This window comes from Podarcis bocagei (assembly GCF_964188305.1).
Source record: "Podarcis bocagei genome assembly, chromosome: 8".
Lineage (NCBI taxonomy): Eukaryota > Metazoa > Chordata > Lepidosauria > Squamata > Lacertidae > Podarcis > Podarcis bocagei.
The window spans coordinates 48,409,263-48,428,644 of NC_138133.1; the positions used below are offsets into that span (position 1 = coordinate 48,409,263).

Genomic DNA, 19,382 nt, shown 5'->3' on the forward strand with positions numbered 1-19,382 from the left:
CGATTAGTGAAGTGTTTTTCCAGTGTGGGAGGCTTAGTGTTTACTCGTAAGGGAAAGCATGTCAGAAGAGAAACATGAAAAGAAGCAGAGAAATACTGTAGCCTGGTTTGCTAAAGCCTAAAGAGAAAAGCTCTAGGTATGGAAAATTAATAAAATGAACCCCTGCCAATGTGAACCATTTTCATCCCCCAAAAGGTCCTCATCCCACCAACTGGCAAACCCTTGATTTATTTCCATAACAAGTTGTAGCGAGGAAGTAAAATAGAGTACAGTGGTACCTCGGGTTACAGATGCTTCAGGTTACAGATGCTTCAGGTTACAGACTCCGCTAACCCAGAAATAGTACCTCGAGTTAAGAACTTTGCTTCAGGATGAGAACAGAAATCGCACGGTGGCAGCACGGCGGCAGTGGGAGGCCCCATTACTAAAGTGGTGCTTCAGGTTAAGAACAGTTTCAGGTTAAGAACGGACCTCCAGAACAAATTAAGTTCTTAACCCAAGGTACCTCTGTAATTGTGTTGGTTGAACAGATTGAGAAGTTGTATCTATGCTTCTTTCTTAATCAGCTGTAGTGTTGGCCTTTGGGGGACAACTGTTAAACATGACCTGATACCAGCAAGTCTTTCAGATGGGTCCCAAACTAAATAAAATTTGAGACAGATAGCATTAGAATTCCCCCATTGTTCATATTACCCACCTATTTTGGGTGACCTTCTTATCCCCCCTTTAGTTTATGGTGATTGATTTCTGCTGTAAGCTGGTTTGGGATGCTTTGTACGAAGGACATTATATATATAATACATATATATAGCCTGTAAATTACTCTCTGGCTATCCTCCCCCCTTCAACTCCCACTGTTTACTGTGAACGGCATGTCAAATGACCTATTTGCTATCATAAAGGTTAACAGAAAGGGCAAGGAAACTGTTTCCATCCCAATACAATTCATGATGTTCTTTCAAAACACAATTTGCTTCCTTATCCTCCAGTTTGCACGAAAAAAGCACTTGGACGGATGACGCTTTTGCATAATACACAGGCTGCAGAAATTGTTTCATTTCTAAATATGGAGTCAATTTGTATTGCTTCTGGCAGGCCACCATCACTGGGGAAAACCGAGAAAGAGAGCGAGAGAGGAGGGGAACCTAGGAAATTAGCCTTTGCTTAAAATATTGGGGGTGGCGAATACACGTAGGCTCTCACCAGTGCGCAGAGAATATTACTTTCCCCTTTGTAAATCTCAAGATACCCAATTAAAGTAAACTTCCAACATGCAAACAGTCGTCCTGCTAAATTTGCCAGAGATAAAGTGTCACATCATCAGCCAGGATAACTTTGTACCAGGCGGCAGAAGACTGTGACAAAACCTCTAATTATCTGATTAGGCTGCAAGAAAGAAGAGGACTCCTCTGCTCTATTGAATTTAGCACACGGCTGATGTAGTGCCTGCAATATTGGACGGCCGGTATTCCTCCCTCACTCTCATAAATAGGAGAAGGAAAGCAGACGGGCAAGAGATGGGCTTATCAATTATTAATGCCCACCCCACCCCAATAACACGGATGCTTTCATTATGGTACTCTAAATAAAAACATGCTGCAGATTGCACAGGGGTGTGTGAAGGCAGGAAGGGCATCTTTCTCTGCCCTGGTCTTTTGACAGCACACTTCCCCGCCCTCCCTCTCTTTCAGAGCAGTGAAAAAAAGGAGAGTTAGGGAAATTCATCAGAGAATGATAGGATGCGGAAAGAGATGCCATGCATAATTTTATAAACCCGAAAGAAAGGGGGAAAGAATAAGAAAGTCAGGAAATGTGGAAAGTACCTGAAGATTAATGAGCTTCCATCTGGGAAGAGGAGATAGCTGTGCCAAAGAAAAGCTGAAGTAGCTAAGTTGGAATGGGAGTGCGTATCTTGGATGCAGTGTGGCTTCGAGTACCCAGAGCAAAATAGGGGATTATTTCCCCCCAAAGTTATGAGCGCTCTTTCGGACGTAAGGGCACAAGAAGAGCCTGCTGGCTCAAGCCAATGACCCATCTGCTCCAACATCCTATGCTTCACAATGGTCAACCAGATGCTTGCGATAAACCTGCAAAAAGAAACTGAGCATAAGAGCCCTCTGCTCTCCTGGGTTTTCCAGCAACTGCTATTCAGAAACATTGTTGTCTCCTACTGTGGAGACAAAGCATAGCCCTCATGGGCCTTCAATAGCCTTATCCTCCAAGAATTTGTCTGATCCTCTTTTCAAGCCATCTAAGTTGGTGGTCATTACTGCCTTCTGTGAGAATGAGTCCCACCGTGTGTTGAGCTGTGTTACATTTAGATCTTCTTTTCCTGAGGGTTTGGGGTTTGTCACATTACAGTGGTACCTCGGGTTAAGAACTTAATTCATTACGGAGGTCCGTTCTTAACCTGAAACTGTTCTTAACCTGAGGTACCACTTTAGCTAATGGGGCCTCCCGCTGCTGCCCGATTTCTGTTCTCATCCTGAAGCAAAGTTCTTAACCTGAGGTACTATTTCTGGGTTAGCGGAGTCTGCAACCTGAAGCGCCTGTAACCCAAGGTACCACTGTATTTTAAAAGACCAGAGCAAATCTTAGATGCACAGCTGTCAAACCCAAATCACAGAATTTCAGTACTTTTATTTCAAACCCAGGTTTGCTCCAACTATTCAAAGGCACGAAAAACCTCTGGAGAGAAGGGGGAATTGTTGTTCAGTTTGGTTTGGTTCTTGTTCTTGTTTTTATTATGTCTTTTGTGTTTTTAATTTGTATTTTCATGCTGTGGACTGCCCTGACATCTATGGATGAAGGGCTGTATACAAATTTAATCAATCAATCAATCAATCAATCAAACAAACAAACAAACCCCAAGCCAATCTCACAGCTGAGTTTGTATTTTCTTTGCCATAGGGGGACCTGACTTGCCTCTTATACACAATGCTCCTTACCTAGACTAGAGAGCCAGAGGGTAGTCAATGTCTACCATCACCATGCAGTGACTGGATGGTGACCTTACTGACAGCGGAGGCAGAGGCAGTGCAGGCAGCAGCACTCTGTAAGCATGTTGCTGGCTGTAAATATCCAAGAGCATCTTGCAGGAGCATGGGTTGTTGATATTATCAGCCAATGCTGGAAACTGATCGCCATTCATTGTCACCAGCACTGCCTGTGTTGCACCTCCTTCCTCTTGCCCCTTGGCTGCCGCTCACTTCTAGCAGCCAAACTTCTCATTGTCTCTGAAGGCTCTCTTATAAGCCTAGAGCCAAGAGTCACACAGCCCAACAGCTAGGAGTCGGATTGCTGGGTTTGCCTCTGAAGTTTGCCTCAGTCATGTCTCCTCTATAAACCGAGAGCTTAGAGTGGCTGGCTGAGGTACAAGTCCTTGGCATGAAGAAATGATGTGCATCCTCTTTCCAAGAAGCAAGGTCTCTCTGGCAGCCTCAGAGTAGGGAGCGATGCTGCTTTCAAATTATGAATATGCATATTGGACATGCTGAATTGGCTCATGCCTCATTTGCGCAGGTATTTAAATCTTACAGGTGATATTACAGTAGAATTCACATCAAATCCTGTTCCTCGGAAGCCATTACAATCCAAACGCTGCACTTCTTTTTCTGCCCGAGTCGGGGCTATTTATGTGTGCATCTGTGTGTCTACACACAAGCACACACATAGACATATGCAGCACACATGCAGCAGGGTAGGAGCCATTTATCAGAAATGGAAAATACAAAACACCCTGACAGCCTAATTTTCTTACTAGAGTTAGAAAAAGGCCAGTCAATAATACTTTCAGTCCATCTGGTACTGTGCATGCAAAAGACCATAATGGAAAAGCACTCTACGTCTTGCCACAAACTGTAATAAAGAAAAGAAAATAGAGACTTTGTCAATGGCAATTTCAGTGAGAGCTTTCCCTGATCGGGTCGCTATAGTACTGTGCATTTATCTCCACTGCAGGAACAACAGAGTCAAGGTTCAGTGCAAATTCTCTTACAGTGCGAGGTGCCCCATCATTAAGCACAAATCTGGCCCTAAAGGGACTATCCCTTCCAGAAGGGAGAGGCAATTTAGTGTCAATAATATATCAGGCTCCAATTAGTAGAGCAGCCATCAATTGTGTTGAATTATGTATCATATTGATGCAAAATGTTGACCACCAGGGAACAGGATGACATTAACAATCTTGTTTCGCCAAAGGCCTCGGGCCCAGCTCCTTCATAAAGAGACAATACTGAATCTTCTGGTTCCAAACCATCTGCTTCCAAAATTGTCCATTACATACTGTTGCTGTCATGTGTATATATTTTGGCAAATTGTGTTACTAAATGGAAGCAACACTCCCTTCATACAGTTCTTCAGATAATTATCAGCTTAAAAACGAAGTAGTTAGGAATTAGTATGCAACTTCTAAATCTACACTAATGGGACTTCCTTGGAGAGGGATACACATCCAATGTGTTTCCAGGCAGTAATGTCAGTATATAACATAACTATCCTATTTTTCAGGATCATTAACACCCTGCAAATAGCTTTAAGATTATGGTAGGGGGAAAAAAACTTCTGCTACAGAGTCCTTTGTTAAATACAGGATGAAATCCATTTTTTGTGTTGCTGGTATTGAAGCAGCGGTTTATGATACATTGCTTGATCTAATGATCACCTTTCATGCAAAGTAGGAGACCTTGCAGAGGTGGAGCAGCTGTTGCCAGCATAAAAGCTTAGCCTTTGTTGCTCTGTGAATAAGGATCAAACAAACAAGTGATAGGCCACACCTCATGCACATTGTCTACGTTTTCATCTCATCCCTCAACAACTGGAATTCAACATAACAGGACTAGGTAGATGGTGCAGAACTGCAAAACCAGTGGTATCTCAACTGCAGTAGCTGCAAGTGCTTCATAAAAGTGTTACAGCTAGTTTCCGAGTGCTCAGTTTTGTGGGGCAAGATTCTGAACCACCCAAAGGAGATTGCCTAGATCAGGGGTAGTCAACCTGGTCCCTATTGCCCATTAGTGGGCATTTCAGGATTCTAGGTGGGTGGTAGGGGGTTCTATGGCACAAGCTGAATCCTCCTTCCATTGAGCACTGGTGGGCGGTAAGGAAATGTTACCATCAAGAAAGACGCATTAGTGGGTGGTAAGTATAAAAAGGCTGACTACCCCTGGCCTAGATGGAACTGTGCAGACACATGGTTGATAAAGAAGTGTCGCTTTGCTGTCTTCCCTGCACATTAGGCCTGATGGTGAGCTCTTGTGTTTGGTCAGATTCATACCCAGTCTCCCACAACTTGTGTTCAAGCTGTCTCCTTGCCAAATGGGTATTTAGCAGGAGAGCACCTGATGCCTCCAAGGACCTCAAGGCTGGCAGAATATGTGGTCTTCCCATCTTATTCTCACAACAACCTGAGGAAGGTTAAGCTGAAGTCACCTGGGGGTCTTGGGTGTGGGTGTGGGTGTTGCATTTGGGGCTCTCCATCCTTAACACAACACCCTAACAAACTATACCATACTAGCTCCCAACATTACAAAGGCAGCAGATCATTCCAGGTCTTCCACAGACTGGCAAGAATCTCACATTACAAAAGGGAGGAATGAAGACTTAATACTAAACTTGCAATATTAGTAAAACCAACAAAAATATCAATAACTATATCCTAAGAATATCATTTTCCTGGATAAAATACTTGTGGATATAAAGTCTTTTTTTCTGGTGGGCATCCAAAAACATGCTCACTGCTAGCTCTTCAGCAGAAATTCACTTATCCAAACTTTTCCAAGCAAGTTCCTTGTTAGAAATGTGCTTCCTGCTGCTAATTATATAAGGTGACGTGTGAAATTCCTTTTCCAAACACTTCCATACACTTGTGGACCAATGGTATGCACCCCAATATTCTTATTTACAAGAAATCTGTACTTCATGAAAATGCAACATTTTAGTGATTCTGGACCAAACCCACTGGGATGTTCTCATGAGCCAGCCTTGCTGAAATGAATGAGAGTTGCAGAAGAGAAGATAGTTGCTCTCTGTGCTGTTCTATTCTAATGCAATTCTCTTTACCCAACCAGCCTACAACAATTTGTTTCTCTTGCAGTCCTTTGCCCTGCCCTGCTCCATCCCAAATAATTAATGTTCTTCAACCAGAATGTATTTTTGTTGTTGTTATCTCACCATTACTTTTGATTTATAGAGCAGGGAGGCAGCTGGACTTTTTTAGAAGCTCGCCCTGCAGTACTGAAGATAACAAATGTAATATAATAATCTAACTTCTCAAAGATAGCAGACTGAAGAAAGAGAGTCCTATAGATTTCTCTATCTATAGACACACATGGCACATTAAGGAATTTTTATCTTTGGGTGCAGGCAGGCCTCCAAGAATAATTTTCAAAATTCAACCATTCATTAATCATATTCCTAGGATTCTTCCTTCCCTACACACACACACACACACACAGAGAGAGAGAGAGAGAGAGAGAGAGAGAGAGAGAGAGAGAGAGAGAGAAAGGCTTCACATTCATGGGTGGAATACTATTGTTTAGTAACTTGAAGGTAGTTTCATTCAATCTTACTAAATTATACAAACATGAGTTTATTATAGCATAATTTCACAAAAATACACTCTTGGCAAGAATATTAGATATGAAGAAATCAAATGTGAAGTAATTAAAAAAAAATCCCAGTGAACAAGTGCCAGTGTAATGGGAGGGTGAGCGTTTAATTGAAACTTGAAATAATGTTACATCTGAAAGAGTAAAGCCTATAAATCAGTTGTATTAAAACAGTGACACTTCTTTTATGTTTATAAAAGGCTGCTCCAAGATCCGAGCCCTATAAAGCAAATCTTCATAAACATACAGCAAGAAGAGAAAACAAAAATATAGCCAGGCTTGGTGAGAAAAGATAAGAGCAACATAAAAAGGCACAATGTGGGAAAGAATATATTTAAAGAGAAAGATGGTGCTTTTTTTCAAATATAAAGATTAATTTATCTGAATTTTCCATAACTGAAAATGCGCTCTCTCTCTCTCTCTCTCTCGCTCTCTCGCTCTCTCTCACACACACACACACACACACCAACAACAACACCATATTTTGACAACATAATTGAAATATAGCTGGATCAGAGGAAAGAAAGTTTGGATAGAATCATAAGTGGGAGAAGTCAGACCAAACAAGCAGGGACCAGGATTTAAAGTAAGTTCCTGCATTTAGACAGGAAGAACCAGCTGTATAAATATAAGATGGGGAACACCTGACTTACTAGTAGTACATGTGAAAAGGATCTAGGGGTCTTAGTGGATCACAAGCTTAACATGAGTCAATAGTGTGATGCAGCAGCAAAAAAAAGCTAATGCTATTCTAAGTTGCATCAAATGAAGTATAGTGTCCAGATCAAGGGAAGTAATAGTATCACTCCATTCTGCCTTGGCCAGACCACACCTAGAGCACTGTTTCCAGTTCTGGGCACCACAATTTAAGAAGGATATTGACAAGCTGGAACATGTGCAGAGGAGGGCGACCAATATGATCAAGGGTCTGGAGACCAAGTCTTATGAGAAACAGTTGAGGGAGTTGGCTATGTTTAACCTGGAGAAGAGGAGACTGAGAGGAGATATGATAGCCATCTTCAAATACTGAAAGGACATGAACTGGAGGGTAGGACTCAAACCAATGGAGTCAACTCAAAAAGAAAGGAGATTTTGATTAAACATCAGGAATAACTTTATGACAGTAAGGGCTGTTTGACAGTGAAAAGGGCTCTCTTGGGAGGTTGTGGGCTCTTCTTCCTTGGTAGATTTTAAGCAGAGGTTGGATGGCCACCTGTTATGGATGCTTTAGCTGCTATCCCTGCATTGCAAGGGGGTTGGACTAGATGACCCCTGGGGTCCCTTCCAACTCTACATTTCCATGATTCTAAGGCAAATAGCAAGCTTGAAGAGGCTAGGAAGAGAGAAATAAAGGTCAGGACTCTGGAGCATTGACACTTGCATAAGAGACATGACCAAGGTATTTATATACATACAAGCTAATGACCAGCCTGACAGCAACTTCTTCCTGTTTATATGTGAACCTCTAGGATAGAGGTAGGTATCCGTTTTCAAATGGAGGACCACATTCCCAGTCTGAAAATGCCCCCACCCCATCTGGTTGTTGGGCACTTCCCACTGACTTCCTACTCTCCTTCCTCATGTGTGGCCTTGCACCTTTAGGTTTCCCTTGGGAGGTTGCGGGCTCTTCTTCCATGGTAGTTTTTAAGCAGAGGTTGGATGGGGAAAGCCAGATGGGCGGGGTAGAAATAATAAATTATTATTACTTTAGCTATTAAGGGTGGTTTCCGAATGACATGGAAATGTGCAGTGATAAACGTAACAACTCTAGACTTCACTCCACAGATCCTACTCAACATGGGGTATGAATAAGCCAAAAAAAACCCATCAAACAGCATGTGGAATGATACGAAATGCCAAATAGATCTAGGCAGGTCCCTGAAATTTTTAATCAGTGAAATGAGAAGACATCTTACTTCCCAGATGCCATATATATCCAGTGCTTTTTTTCTATAAAATAAAAATGTTTAGGCGTACTCTCATTTTCCTGCTCATATTTAAATACTGCCCCTCAATGAGGCCAAACGTAGATTCATAAAATGTTTAGGGGTATGCGTACGTAAAGGTAAAGGGACCCCTGACAGTTAAGTCCAGTCACAAATGACTCTGGGGTTGCAGCGCTCATCTCGCTTTAGACCGAGGGAGCCAGCATTTGTCCGCTTCCGCAGACAGTTTTTCTGGGTCATGTGGCCAGCATGACTAAGCTGCTTCTGGCGAAACCAGAGCAGCGCATGGAAACGCTGTTTACCTTCCCGCCAAAGAGGTACCTATTTATCTACTCGCACTGTGTGATTTCGAACTGCTAGGTTGGCAGGAGCTGGGACCAAACAACGGGAGCTCACCCCGTCGCGGGGCCTTGACCCGCGACCTTCTGATCGGCAAGTCTAAGCGGCACAGTGGTTTAAACCACAGCACCACCCACGTCCCCCAGAAAAAAGCACTGCATATAACCAACCCTGAAAATCCAAAACAGCGAAGGGCTTTCACTCTGGCCCATTGCCAGGCCCTCCCTTCATCTATCCAGGAAGGCTGCTGTAGGAAGACACCATATGAGGAGAGGAAATGCCCATGTGGCTCTGGGCAACTGGAAACAACAGAACTTGTCTTTTTCACTGCCAATACTATACAGATACATGAGCTAGATTCTTGCCTATACTACAAAAAATCCCAGGTCGCACAGAACAGCTTTATACCTCCCTGCTACTTCAAGATGAAAACCCAGATGTTACATACTCAGTTGCTAGATTTTGTGCTGCCATGATGGATATTCGTTGAAGGATGGTCTCCCTTATAGTCGCTTTTAACTATTTGTCCTTATTTCTATCTTTTTAATGTATGATATAATCACCTTTTAATTACTAGTTTTTATCCCTTACCTGTTTTAAGTCTTATGTGTTCAGTTTATCCATATGTTTTATCTTATGCTGGTCTGTGACTGAAATAAAGTTTGATACTGGTACTCTTTTCTGTTGGGAAGTGCCCCCAAACTAGACAGTAGGGGAACAAATAGAGAGGCAGAAGCACAACACAGGAAGGAGAACCATTGGGCATGTTCAGTCAAGTGCATCTTCTCTCACCACCTGTAGGGAGAATTCATCCTTCTCAACCACAAGGCTGGCAGCTGGGATGCAGTATGAGAAGCTTGTTCTATGCTTTCTTCTATGCTGATTTCTCAAAACTTCCCGAGGTGTGTGACTGACAAGTTTTTTGGCAGCCACTTCCTCCTTTCTGGACACCACAGGTTTCCTTGTTGCTGCAAATATGTGTTCCTGCTTGAACAGGCCTGCTGGGTGAGTTCAGGTGGAACACATTATGTGGAAGGTTCTTACTTTGTAAGAAGGTAGGTGTGAATGAAATCAGGTCTCCTTCCAAGTTAGGGGAAAGATAACTCATTAGCTATGGTGAAATGTTTTTGAAGAAGCAACTTGTGACAAGAGAAGATAGAAGATCATGAAGATTTGAGGATGCAGTTCTTGATTCTGATCAGTATGAAGAGCATTTGGAATAAATACATAATAGGTACGGGCAAATATGAATGCTACCTTTCCCAGGAATATATGTGATTTTGTGCACAGCAGATACACTACTTTCTAAACAGGTACTCTCTTTCTCTATATTATGGTGCTGGAGGGACCATTAGAACTGCTTTGGAAGAGTGCATGGTCATCTTCCTTAGGCTCTGGCAAGTAAAAAATGATGGCTTCAGTTGATGCTCTTCCCAACAGCATCCATAAATGTCCTCTGTGACATAGTATGTAAATAAATGGTGGTGGAAATCAGTACATGCAGAGTTTAGAGAACTGAAGACGGACCTGAATATAGCAGGGAAAAGGAATAATCGGGCTAGCAGCTTTTGAGAGACCATAAGATTAATTCTGGCAGTAATTGTCATGTGAATCTATTCACCATCTTCAGCAGATCAAAGAACAACTCTAGATTCAAGCCTCAATTCATCAACTTGAGGAACGAAAGACATTTCTTTTGGTGGGAATTTGACAGATGCATTAGAGTCCTTGCTGAACCGAGACCTTCACAAAAAGCGAAAGGATCAAAAATGAAATCCACCTGACCGAAGCAATCTTTGCTTATTAAGCTATAGCTACTTTCATTGACAAAGAAGTCTTTCAAGGACTACGAAGAGAGGCCCCATTCAAAGCCATCAGGTGAGATAGGCAGAGAGATGATGGGTGGATAGAAAGGCAATGGGGGTGCTGTTTGCTAAATTTGTCAGGTGGGTGAATTTTGTAGAATTGGAAGGGACCACAAGGGTCTTCTAGTCCAACCCCCTGCAATGCAGGAGTATTTTTGCTCAACATAGGGATCAAACCCATGACCCTGAGATTAAGAGTCTCATGCTCTACCAACTGAGCTATCCCAGGGATTTGGCTTGCTTCATTCTCCACAAGGTTTTCTCTATACACCAAGGACTACTATCATTGCTTAGCCCTATTGGCATCTCTTAAATCTACTGAGCATGCAACACTTGCTGTTATCTGTTAACATGATTTTATTGAAGCCTGCTAAATCTAGATAGCAAGCTGTCTTACATTCCATGTGGAAGAGCTAGCAATGTAGAAGCTTCTGGTGAATAAATCCAAACAGCAGTAAGAAGCCATGATAAAAATGCCAAAACAAATGGGGGGGCAATAAACTTTCACCCTCATCCTACTAACAAGCCTGTAATAGCTGAAACTATGGAAACAGTGGTTCCATGCAATGGCCATCTGCCTATCTGGTTCCAGTATTGTGTTGCCACCATCCAGTGCAAAGCAACACTGCCTCTAACTTTGGGCCAGATCGTTGATAAAAGGAGAACCGCAAATTAGAGGTTTCAGACATAATCTAACTATTGTGACCTATGAAGAAGCATTATAGGATGACCCATAGCTCAGTGGTGTACATGCTTCCCATGGAAAAAGGTCCCAGCACCTGTAGCTATAAAAGTGAGTGACAGCTACTAGGACCAGTAAGAAGTTCTTCTTTAGGTCACTGCCACTCTGGTGGGGAAACACTGGCCTAGAGGATGGTTGGTCTGTCTTGCCATCATCATCATCATCATCAAATTTATTTATACCCATCTGGCTGGATTGCTTCATGCTTTTGTCAAACCAGGGTACTTGGTGCAATAAAAGTGACCAAGTCATTGCTTCTGATAATAAATATTTATACAACAACACATTAATTGTATCACAGATATGGATTTATGATATTATTCAGTGAGATCACTTAGATTTGGGAAGAGTTACAGGACACAAATTGTACCTTTTATTTGATGGCTACTTTGGTGCAGTATAAATACTTTGAATTTCTCTAAGGAAGTGAGAGGAGTCTGTTTCCCAAAGTGATACAGAACTTTGAATGCTTTTTATAATGCATTTGTGCAGTCACTAAACACTGAACATTCAATTCTAAACGTGCCACTGTCAGAATCAGGGTTTTTGCTTACTTAACAGCCAGTTTCCCCTCTCCATGTTTATCTGATCTGCAATATGCAATGAGGTAAGGTTTAACTCTCCCCTTCTCTGATTATTGCAGAAATTCCCACAGCAATTAGTGTTAGCAAGTGGGGGGTCTACTCCTAATGGGGTCACTTTCCCCATCACTAATTACCATGTGGGAGAAGGGGATTTTCCTTGAGATCATGGCTGGAGCAGGAAGAAAAAAGCCTCCCACTTTGAATTATGTGGCCCTGGTAAAAATTAGGGTCCCCCACTGCCAGTTGCTATCAAATAAATGAAAGCCATGGCCATGATTGGCAGCTGCATATTTAGCATCACATGTAGTTAGGACATGCAGTCCTATCCTCTTTCACGCTTTACTGATGGGCTAATTCCACTTGCTATCCAGCCTACATAGCAAGAGTAATTTTTCCAATCTGGAGAAAAGGCTACCCAATTTGTCAAGATTCGTGCTTTGCCTCATTTTCCACGTTTCCAGTTTAGTGCGAAAGCATGCAAGTGAGACGGTGGGATTGGAAGCACTCTTTTGGATGTACTGTTGCTTGCTCATCTGTTACTCTTCTCACCTGACAGGTTTGACAACCAATAAAGAAAACCAGCAACACATTTCTTAGACGACGTGGCGTTCTTTGTGCTTTTCCCTTTTTACAAAGGAGAAGCCTTTTGGATCTTTGGTTATAAACAGAGGAGCCTCCTGCGCAAGAGTAGGCTGGATTTCAGATGTCTTTAATCAAAACGCAACACTGCAGCAGTGGAACCGAAACATGAAAATAATAACCTGAAGCAGCTGTCTAAAGTGCTTTCGTTCACAATTAGAGCAGCTTGTCCTTCTCCCAAACTGATGCAATCTCAACTTTAAATTAAACATATTTCCATTTAAAAATTTAAAGGAGACTATAAACCTTTTATAAAGCAGACTGAAGATAAGGAAAGACAAAGGAACGGAGCATGTGTGCATGCAGCTGTGTGCGCACATACAGAGCAGCTCAAGATGGAACATTTTAATACTTCTCTTTGCAAAAGGCAGTTAGCTTCAGAGCTAAGCCCCTATTAGCAGAGATGTGGCAGATCTAGATTTGCTTCCCAGCAGCCACCATTCACAATGCTCATTTGGCACACTCCTTTGCAGTGACTGTGTATGTCATCTGCTTTGAGGCAGGTGGTAAGATAATACTGTGGAAGTGGGTAGGAGTGGTTCGGCCCTTCATCTTTCCCTGAATGGCTCAGTCCAAAAACAGGATGGTCAAGTCTCCTAAAAATACCCTCTATGCCTATGAAGTACCTCCCACAGATTCAGGAAAAATCACAGTCCAATTCCTCCCCATGTTATAGGGGAAACAGAAACAAATCAATGCATTGGTTCCTGGAAGATAAAAACTAAAACATTTGTTTCCTGGATTCCCCCCACTGCCTGCCAAACAAACAAAACATTAGCAGGAGACAAATGTTGGTGCCTCACCAAACACTGTTACTGGATAACCCTCGCATGTTTTAACAAATCTTCCTCAAGTCTCAGTGAAACAAATAAAATCGTCCACAGTAGCAATGTTTGGGTAGACTTCACCGAATCCACTTTATTTAACATGAAGCATCTACTATCTGCAGTACTTTTACTTAATTCTGAAAGAGCACACACATGTGAATAACTTGGTAACTGTTAAGATCATCTGTAGTTTGTGTAAGGGTCATCACAGACAGTTCACCACTGAGCTTCCACATCATCTCACATCGCCGAATGCACAGAATTCAGATTTAAAGAAATCAAGTGATATGCAGATATGCGTGAATCAGGGCTATGTTGCAACTTATTATTAAATAAGTTGAATGCTCTGAGACTCCTTAATGTCCTTCCTTGATTGATCTCCTACCCAATCTTCTGGTGTTGACAACATTAATTTAATGAGGTGGCAAATTTTAGAATAAGGTGCAGGAACTAACACCTAACTCTTTCAGAGCATTTTTTTCATTCCAGGTGGACCACTTGCTGGCTTATTTACCACCAATTTTTCTAGCACATCAACACCTGCTAAATCTGCTGTCTATCCTGTCCATATTTTCTAATCCAATGAGTAGTCATGGATAATGTTAACTCTCCACCCGTACATTCATAAAAATTAGGAAATCATAATGTGATTACACACATCCTTGGGATCAATTCTATTCCATTTACAAGGTATTTAATGGGTGGTAAAGTATTTTTCTGTGTGCATGTTTTCTTTCCCACCCAATGCAGATACTGTTTTTTTGGTGACAATCCCATTTTGTTGCTATTTAGAAAAAGCAGCAACAAAAGGAACCATTACTGCAAAACACATTTCTGCATAAATTTGCAAACGCACCACACACTTGCACAATTTACGAAGCGATCTATCATCTCCCTGTATAATTTGCATTTATTAAAGCCAATTCCTTCCACTATCATGGCTCTCCTCTCTTGCCCATGTGCAATTCTATTTTCAATCTCTTGCTTTAAACTGTGCCTCCACCACCCCACTTCATACTTCACTTATATATGATTAGCCTTTTTCATCAAACCAAGAATACTTTCCTCAACGTCTGACTGCAATATTCAGCATACTTGGAATAATTCATTCAGAACTCAGCGCAGCTTACTTCAAAATAAATGTTTTTTTAAAAAAGATTAGAGGCATTCAGACCTACTAGAAATTAAATATCTATCACATGCACACGGACACCCACACATGTAGGCGCATATACACACACAAATGGAAGCTCTGCTGCCCCGCAGCTATGTAGGTCTTGTGAGTAATTGTCATTAATGCAATACAACTGAGGAAGACCCCAATGATCCATTTATAGGGCTGGGATACAAATAGGTTAATAAAGAATTCTATTTTAAAACCACATTTTCTCCTGTAATTCTGAACTGAAGGGAAACTAGAGAAATTAAGTCCAATTAAATCCACTATTTCTAGTAATATAACTGACAAGAGCAGAAGAGAAAATGACCCTCCAATAATAGCGAATTAAAATGAAGTCATAAACCTTTCCCAAATCTGTAACTTAGACCAAGAATGGGAATGTCCAGCGTGAAGCCAAATTAGTTCTGCCGGGGGCTTTAATTGGACCCACAGGGTTGTTCCCCCCCACTCCAGCTATGCCCATCTTCCCCACATCTGAAGTCAGTTATGAGACACGTATAGCTGCAGCTGCAAAAGAATGACCAGGAGCATTAGAACAGGGGTAGGCAACCTAAGGCCCATGGGCCACAAGCGGCCCATGGGGGTTGTTTAACCGGCCCACGAGCTGCCTGCTCGGTGAGTCCTCGCGCACTGCGCTAAACTGGCACAACGCGGCATGGGGACTTGCTTCTGCGGCACCGGAAATCGCGTCTGCGCAGACGATGGAAATCACAGGTGTGCGCGCTCACGCGCAATCCGGCCCATGGAGGTAAACCTTGCCAACCCCTCCATTAGAATGTGCTCCCCATTGGGTACCATTCAGCATTTTCTAATATGGGGCCCAATGCAGGTTCTGCTTGGATCCGCTTTACCCGTGAGTTCCCACTTGGGTTTGCATTGGGTGATGAATTTCAATTCAATGCTGAATGCAAGGCCCAACTGGGCCTTTGCAGACATGGGTTGGTTGAACTGGCACTCAGGCAAGCTGCAAAAGAAAAGGGGGAGCTTCCCACCATGTCATGACAACAAAGGAGGGAAAGAAACAATGGGGAGATCAACCTTGATTCTTTCCTTTTAAGTTCCATGATGTCATGGTGACACCAACTGAATGGCAGGGTGGCAACATTCAGGATCTGTCCACAAGCTGGAGCCTTCACCGCCCCCACTACCCTCCGACATAGACCTACTGATTGGCACACTAATTCCCACTTCCCAAAGTCATTCCATTATCATATTGTATCTGTTGCATTCACCAACAATATGTCAGAATTCTGGGCTAATTCAAGGAGGCCTGCAAAAATTTTCAGTTTCTCACTTTCATGGGATCCTCCCTTTGGAGGTCTCTAAACAGGCTTTACACCCAAGTTTTAGCTCCCGCGATACCATGCACCTGTGTTTTTATAATACAATTCACATTCATTCCAATGGGGCTTATGTAAGAGATGTGGCCTAATCTTCACATCACTGTAACCATAGCTCAGTACTTCATCTGCTCAGAGATGCATGCTTCCCTACTCAATGAAATGACAGAGGCATCTTGGTGCTTGCAAAAGTTTCTGTGCAGAAATGCTTCCTTCACTGTAGTAAATAAGGGGAAGACCTTGTCATGATGTGACCCCTCTGTCTATTGATTGGTGTCCTCACTTCAACAAGGGCATTTGCTGGATCAAAAGACAAGGAAGTATTAAAATATTTTTGTTAGCCTTCTGAATGAAATGTTAAGGCTTTTCTGTTAGCGTTTCCTGATTTTTTTAAAAAATTCCAATTCATGCTCTTCAAGTGGAAAGAAGTTCAATCCAGTCACAAGATCCAAAATTAGCATTTTATTCAGAACATTGGGGTCAGGGGTGTATCATTTATATTCTGGTACATAATACAGAGGCAAAGCTGTTGTCAGACGTCTCTCTGGTTTAAAAGCTCTTTTTAACATACTGTGTAATTGCTTGAGCCATCAGTATCAGGCTATCCCTTGAGTTTTATCTCTCTGTCTTCATTTTGTTTGCTTGTTTTTGGTACAAATTATGTAAAACATTTGTGCTAAGAACTTTTCTCCCTCCCCAAACAAATAAAAACGAAAACAAAATAATTAAAAAAACCCAAACCTTGAGTACTCTAACTACAGCTCAACAATTGAATCAATGTCACTTGTTTGCAACCTGTTTGTAAATACTTTATCCATAACGAAAGATATAAACATGCAAAAACCTGAATCCATAGTCCAAATAATACATACACATGTTCGGAAGTCTCCGCACTTCTCCATAGACTATGCCAATAAAACATTATGTACACATACCATTTTTTTACAGTGAAGTGGGAAAAAAAGTATTGTAAAATGCTTAAAAAAATGTGTATATGGATTAAGACCAAAATGTGTCTAACATTCTATCATAAGAAAAGAAAATCAGTTCTGCTACAAACTGGTGATATGAAAACTCCCTTTATTTGCAACCAGCTGCATAAGTTTTAGAATTTTAGTGAAAAACCCTATCATCTAAAACTAGAAGTATTGTACATATTTTTTTTCATCTTCATGGCCTTCTCCCCCCCTCCCCCAAATAACAAAATTTCCCCATGAGGTTTTTTTTTTCTTTTTCCAATTTCCTTATTTTAATAAAAGCAATGCAATGTAACAAAAGCATGTTGAAGCATATTGGTGATTGAACTTTCTCCCCACCCCAATGTGGTTTGTCTCATCTTTTCATAAATCAGTACCATTTAAAGCCTTAAACATAAAACTAATTCCAATCTGAAAAAGGTACAAAAAGGCACATAAAATCCCAGTGCTTCTGTACTGTAAAATTCAAGTGTAACTGAGCTCAATTGTTTGTTTTCCTTTTTTTTCCAAACAGCATTGGATGACTGATATTCCCAGTGAGCCCAAATAGGTTTGCAGCCTATGCCAAAGCCTTCAGCAAGCACTTGTGCTAGTAGACTACAAAGTTAAAGCCTAGCTTCTGTACGCTTGTTGGGAATACCAGTGGAAAGGTTTGTACTTGTCCAAACGCAACATCCAGCCATCGCCTCCTCCGCTCGCCGTGTTCAGTCATCGCCTCCTCCGTACATATCGGCAAGTTTCTTGAAACGTGGGCCCCAATCGTTTAGGTAGTCATAGTCTTGCTCACCACCACTACTCGAAGAGTTGAGGGAGCTCAGTGACCCAGCTGTGGACCCACTGCCCTCGTAGTCAAAGACTAGAAGGGAGTCGTAAGGAGGGGCTGTAGGGTCATTGTCTGCTGCTTTAAGTCCCTGTAACGAAAGACAGAAAGGAGGGGAAATAATGAAGTGAGGATAGCACCCCTAGGTTATTTCTACACCTGCATTTGAAGGGAAATGGGACCACCAGGGAAAATGCCATTTCCCTGAACTTGACTGTCCCCCCTTGATGAAGAAGAGGAGAATGGAGGCCTTTTTTGGACTATCCGAAAAATCACTACGGTCAAATGAAATTGCGGGCAGGATTCGAAATAGGAGCAGCAGAAGAATTGAATTAGAGGGATTTCTGTAACAGATAAGAGCTTGATATATAATGCTGCAGAAAATGGTTTGAACAAAAACACTGTGGCGGTGTGGGTGGGAAGTCAATCCACGAAACAATGTAACTATTTAATTTGAAGTCAATTTGTAAGAATTGGGAAATGCAATAAAAATTGTATTACGAAGAAGAGGAGGAAGGGAGGAGGGAAGCAACTGCAGGCATTAACAAGTTTGTGAACAGCTGGAAGTGTCACCAGGTAATGCGAAACCCTTTGCTTTTGATCATGTAAACACAGCCACAGATACGCCAGCCAACATCAGGAACACAAGCACAAATCCCGGCAGCTCTCAAATTATGCTAATTCAAGCAGCCTGAATCTAGAGATCAAGCAAAACCTATCAAATATTGCAAACTCAGCGTGCGAAGTTCCCATGGTCACCTATTAAATGAAACTGTCAAACAGTCGTAACGGGCACGCCCAGGGATTCAAATGAACCTGATCAAATGCTGCATCCAAAGACATGCACAGGAGCAAAAATTTGACAGGCTGGTGCTATTGTGTGGGTTCAGCAATAGAAGCAGATGTGAGAAGATGAGCTCAGGGGGAAGCAGGCTGGGTCACTGATTGAAGTGTTGGAAAGAGCCTCTGTTATTTGCCTCCCTCCCCCTCCCTCACCTCCTGTAATCATTGGCATTTATGTGAAGAAAATGCAGTAGACACAGAAGACCATCTCTATCTGCACAGATAGGATTAGGCATCCACTTTCTGTGAGTCTAGATGAAAGGTGCTGGCAAATAAATAGCCCTACATTTGTATAATGCCATATGGATGATATCAATTCGAAACATCTGGATCTAATTCATTAGTTTATGCTGTTTAACACAGTGCAATTATATGCATTTTTTTGGGATCTATTGTTCCTGTTTCCCCCCCCCCCTCGTATAAACTGAAGCAATGTCTCACGTTTGTAAGGCACAAACTGAGAAGTGGACAAGGTCATCTGGCTAAAGCTCCAAAAGCAAACAGAGAGGCCAACCTCTCTGGCACATATGTTTTCGAAAGCAAATCACAAATGCAAATGGCTAAGAATTCTGAAAAAAGCATTAACAGCCTCCTCCAACCTCGTGACTTACAGAACATTTTTACTACAGTTCCCATCAGCCGCAAGCTACATCATTCTGGGGGTCTGTAAAA

At 42.0% G+C, this 19,382-nt stretch overlaps 1 protein-coding gene across 2 annotated transcripts in view; it reads right to left on the reverse strand.

Annotated features, from left to right (window-relative positions):
- Window positions 1–16,517: 16,517 nt before the first annotated feature.
- Window positions 16,518–19,382, reverse strand: part of CDH2 (cadherin 2) — a 128,266-nt gene continuing 125,401 nt past the window's right edge. For both annotated transcript variants that reach the window (XM_081206788.1, XM_081206789.1), the window contains exon 16: window positions 16,518–17,958. In XM_081206788.1, coding sequence (XP_081062914.1) covers window positions 17,752–17,958 — 207 coding nt within the window. In that variant the 3' untranslated portion in view covers window positions 16,518–17,751. The remainder of the gene's footprint in view (window positions 17,959–19,382) is intronic.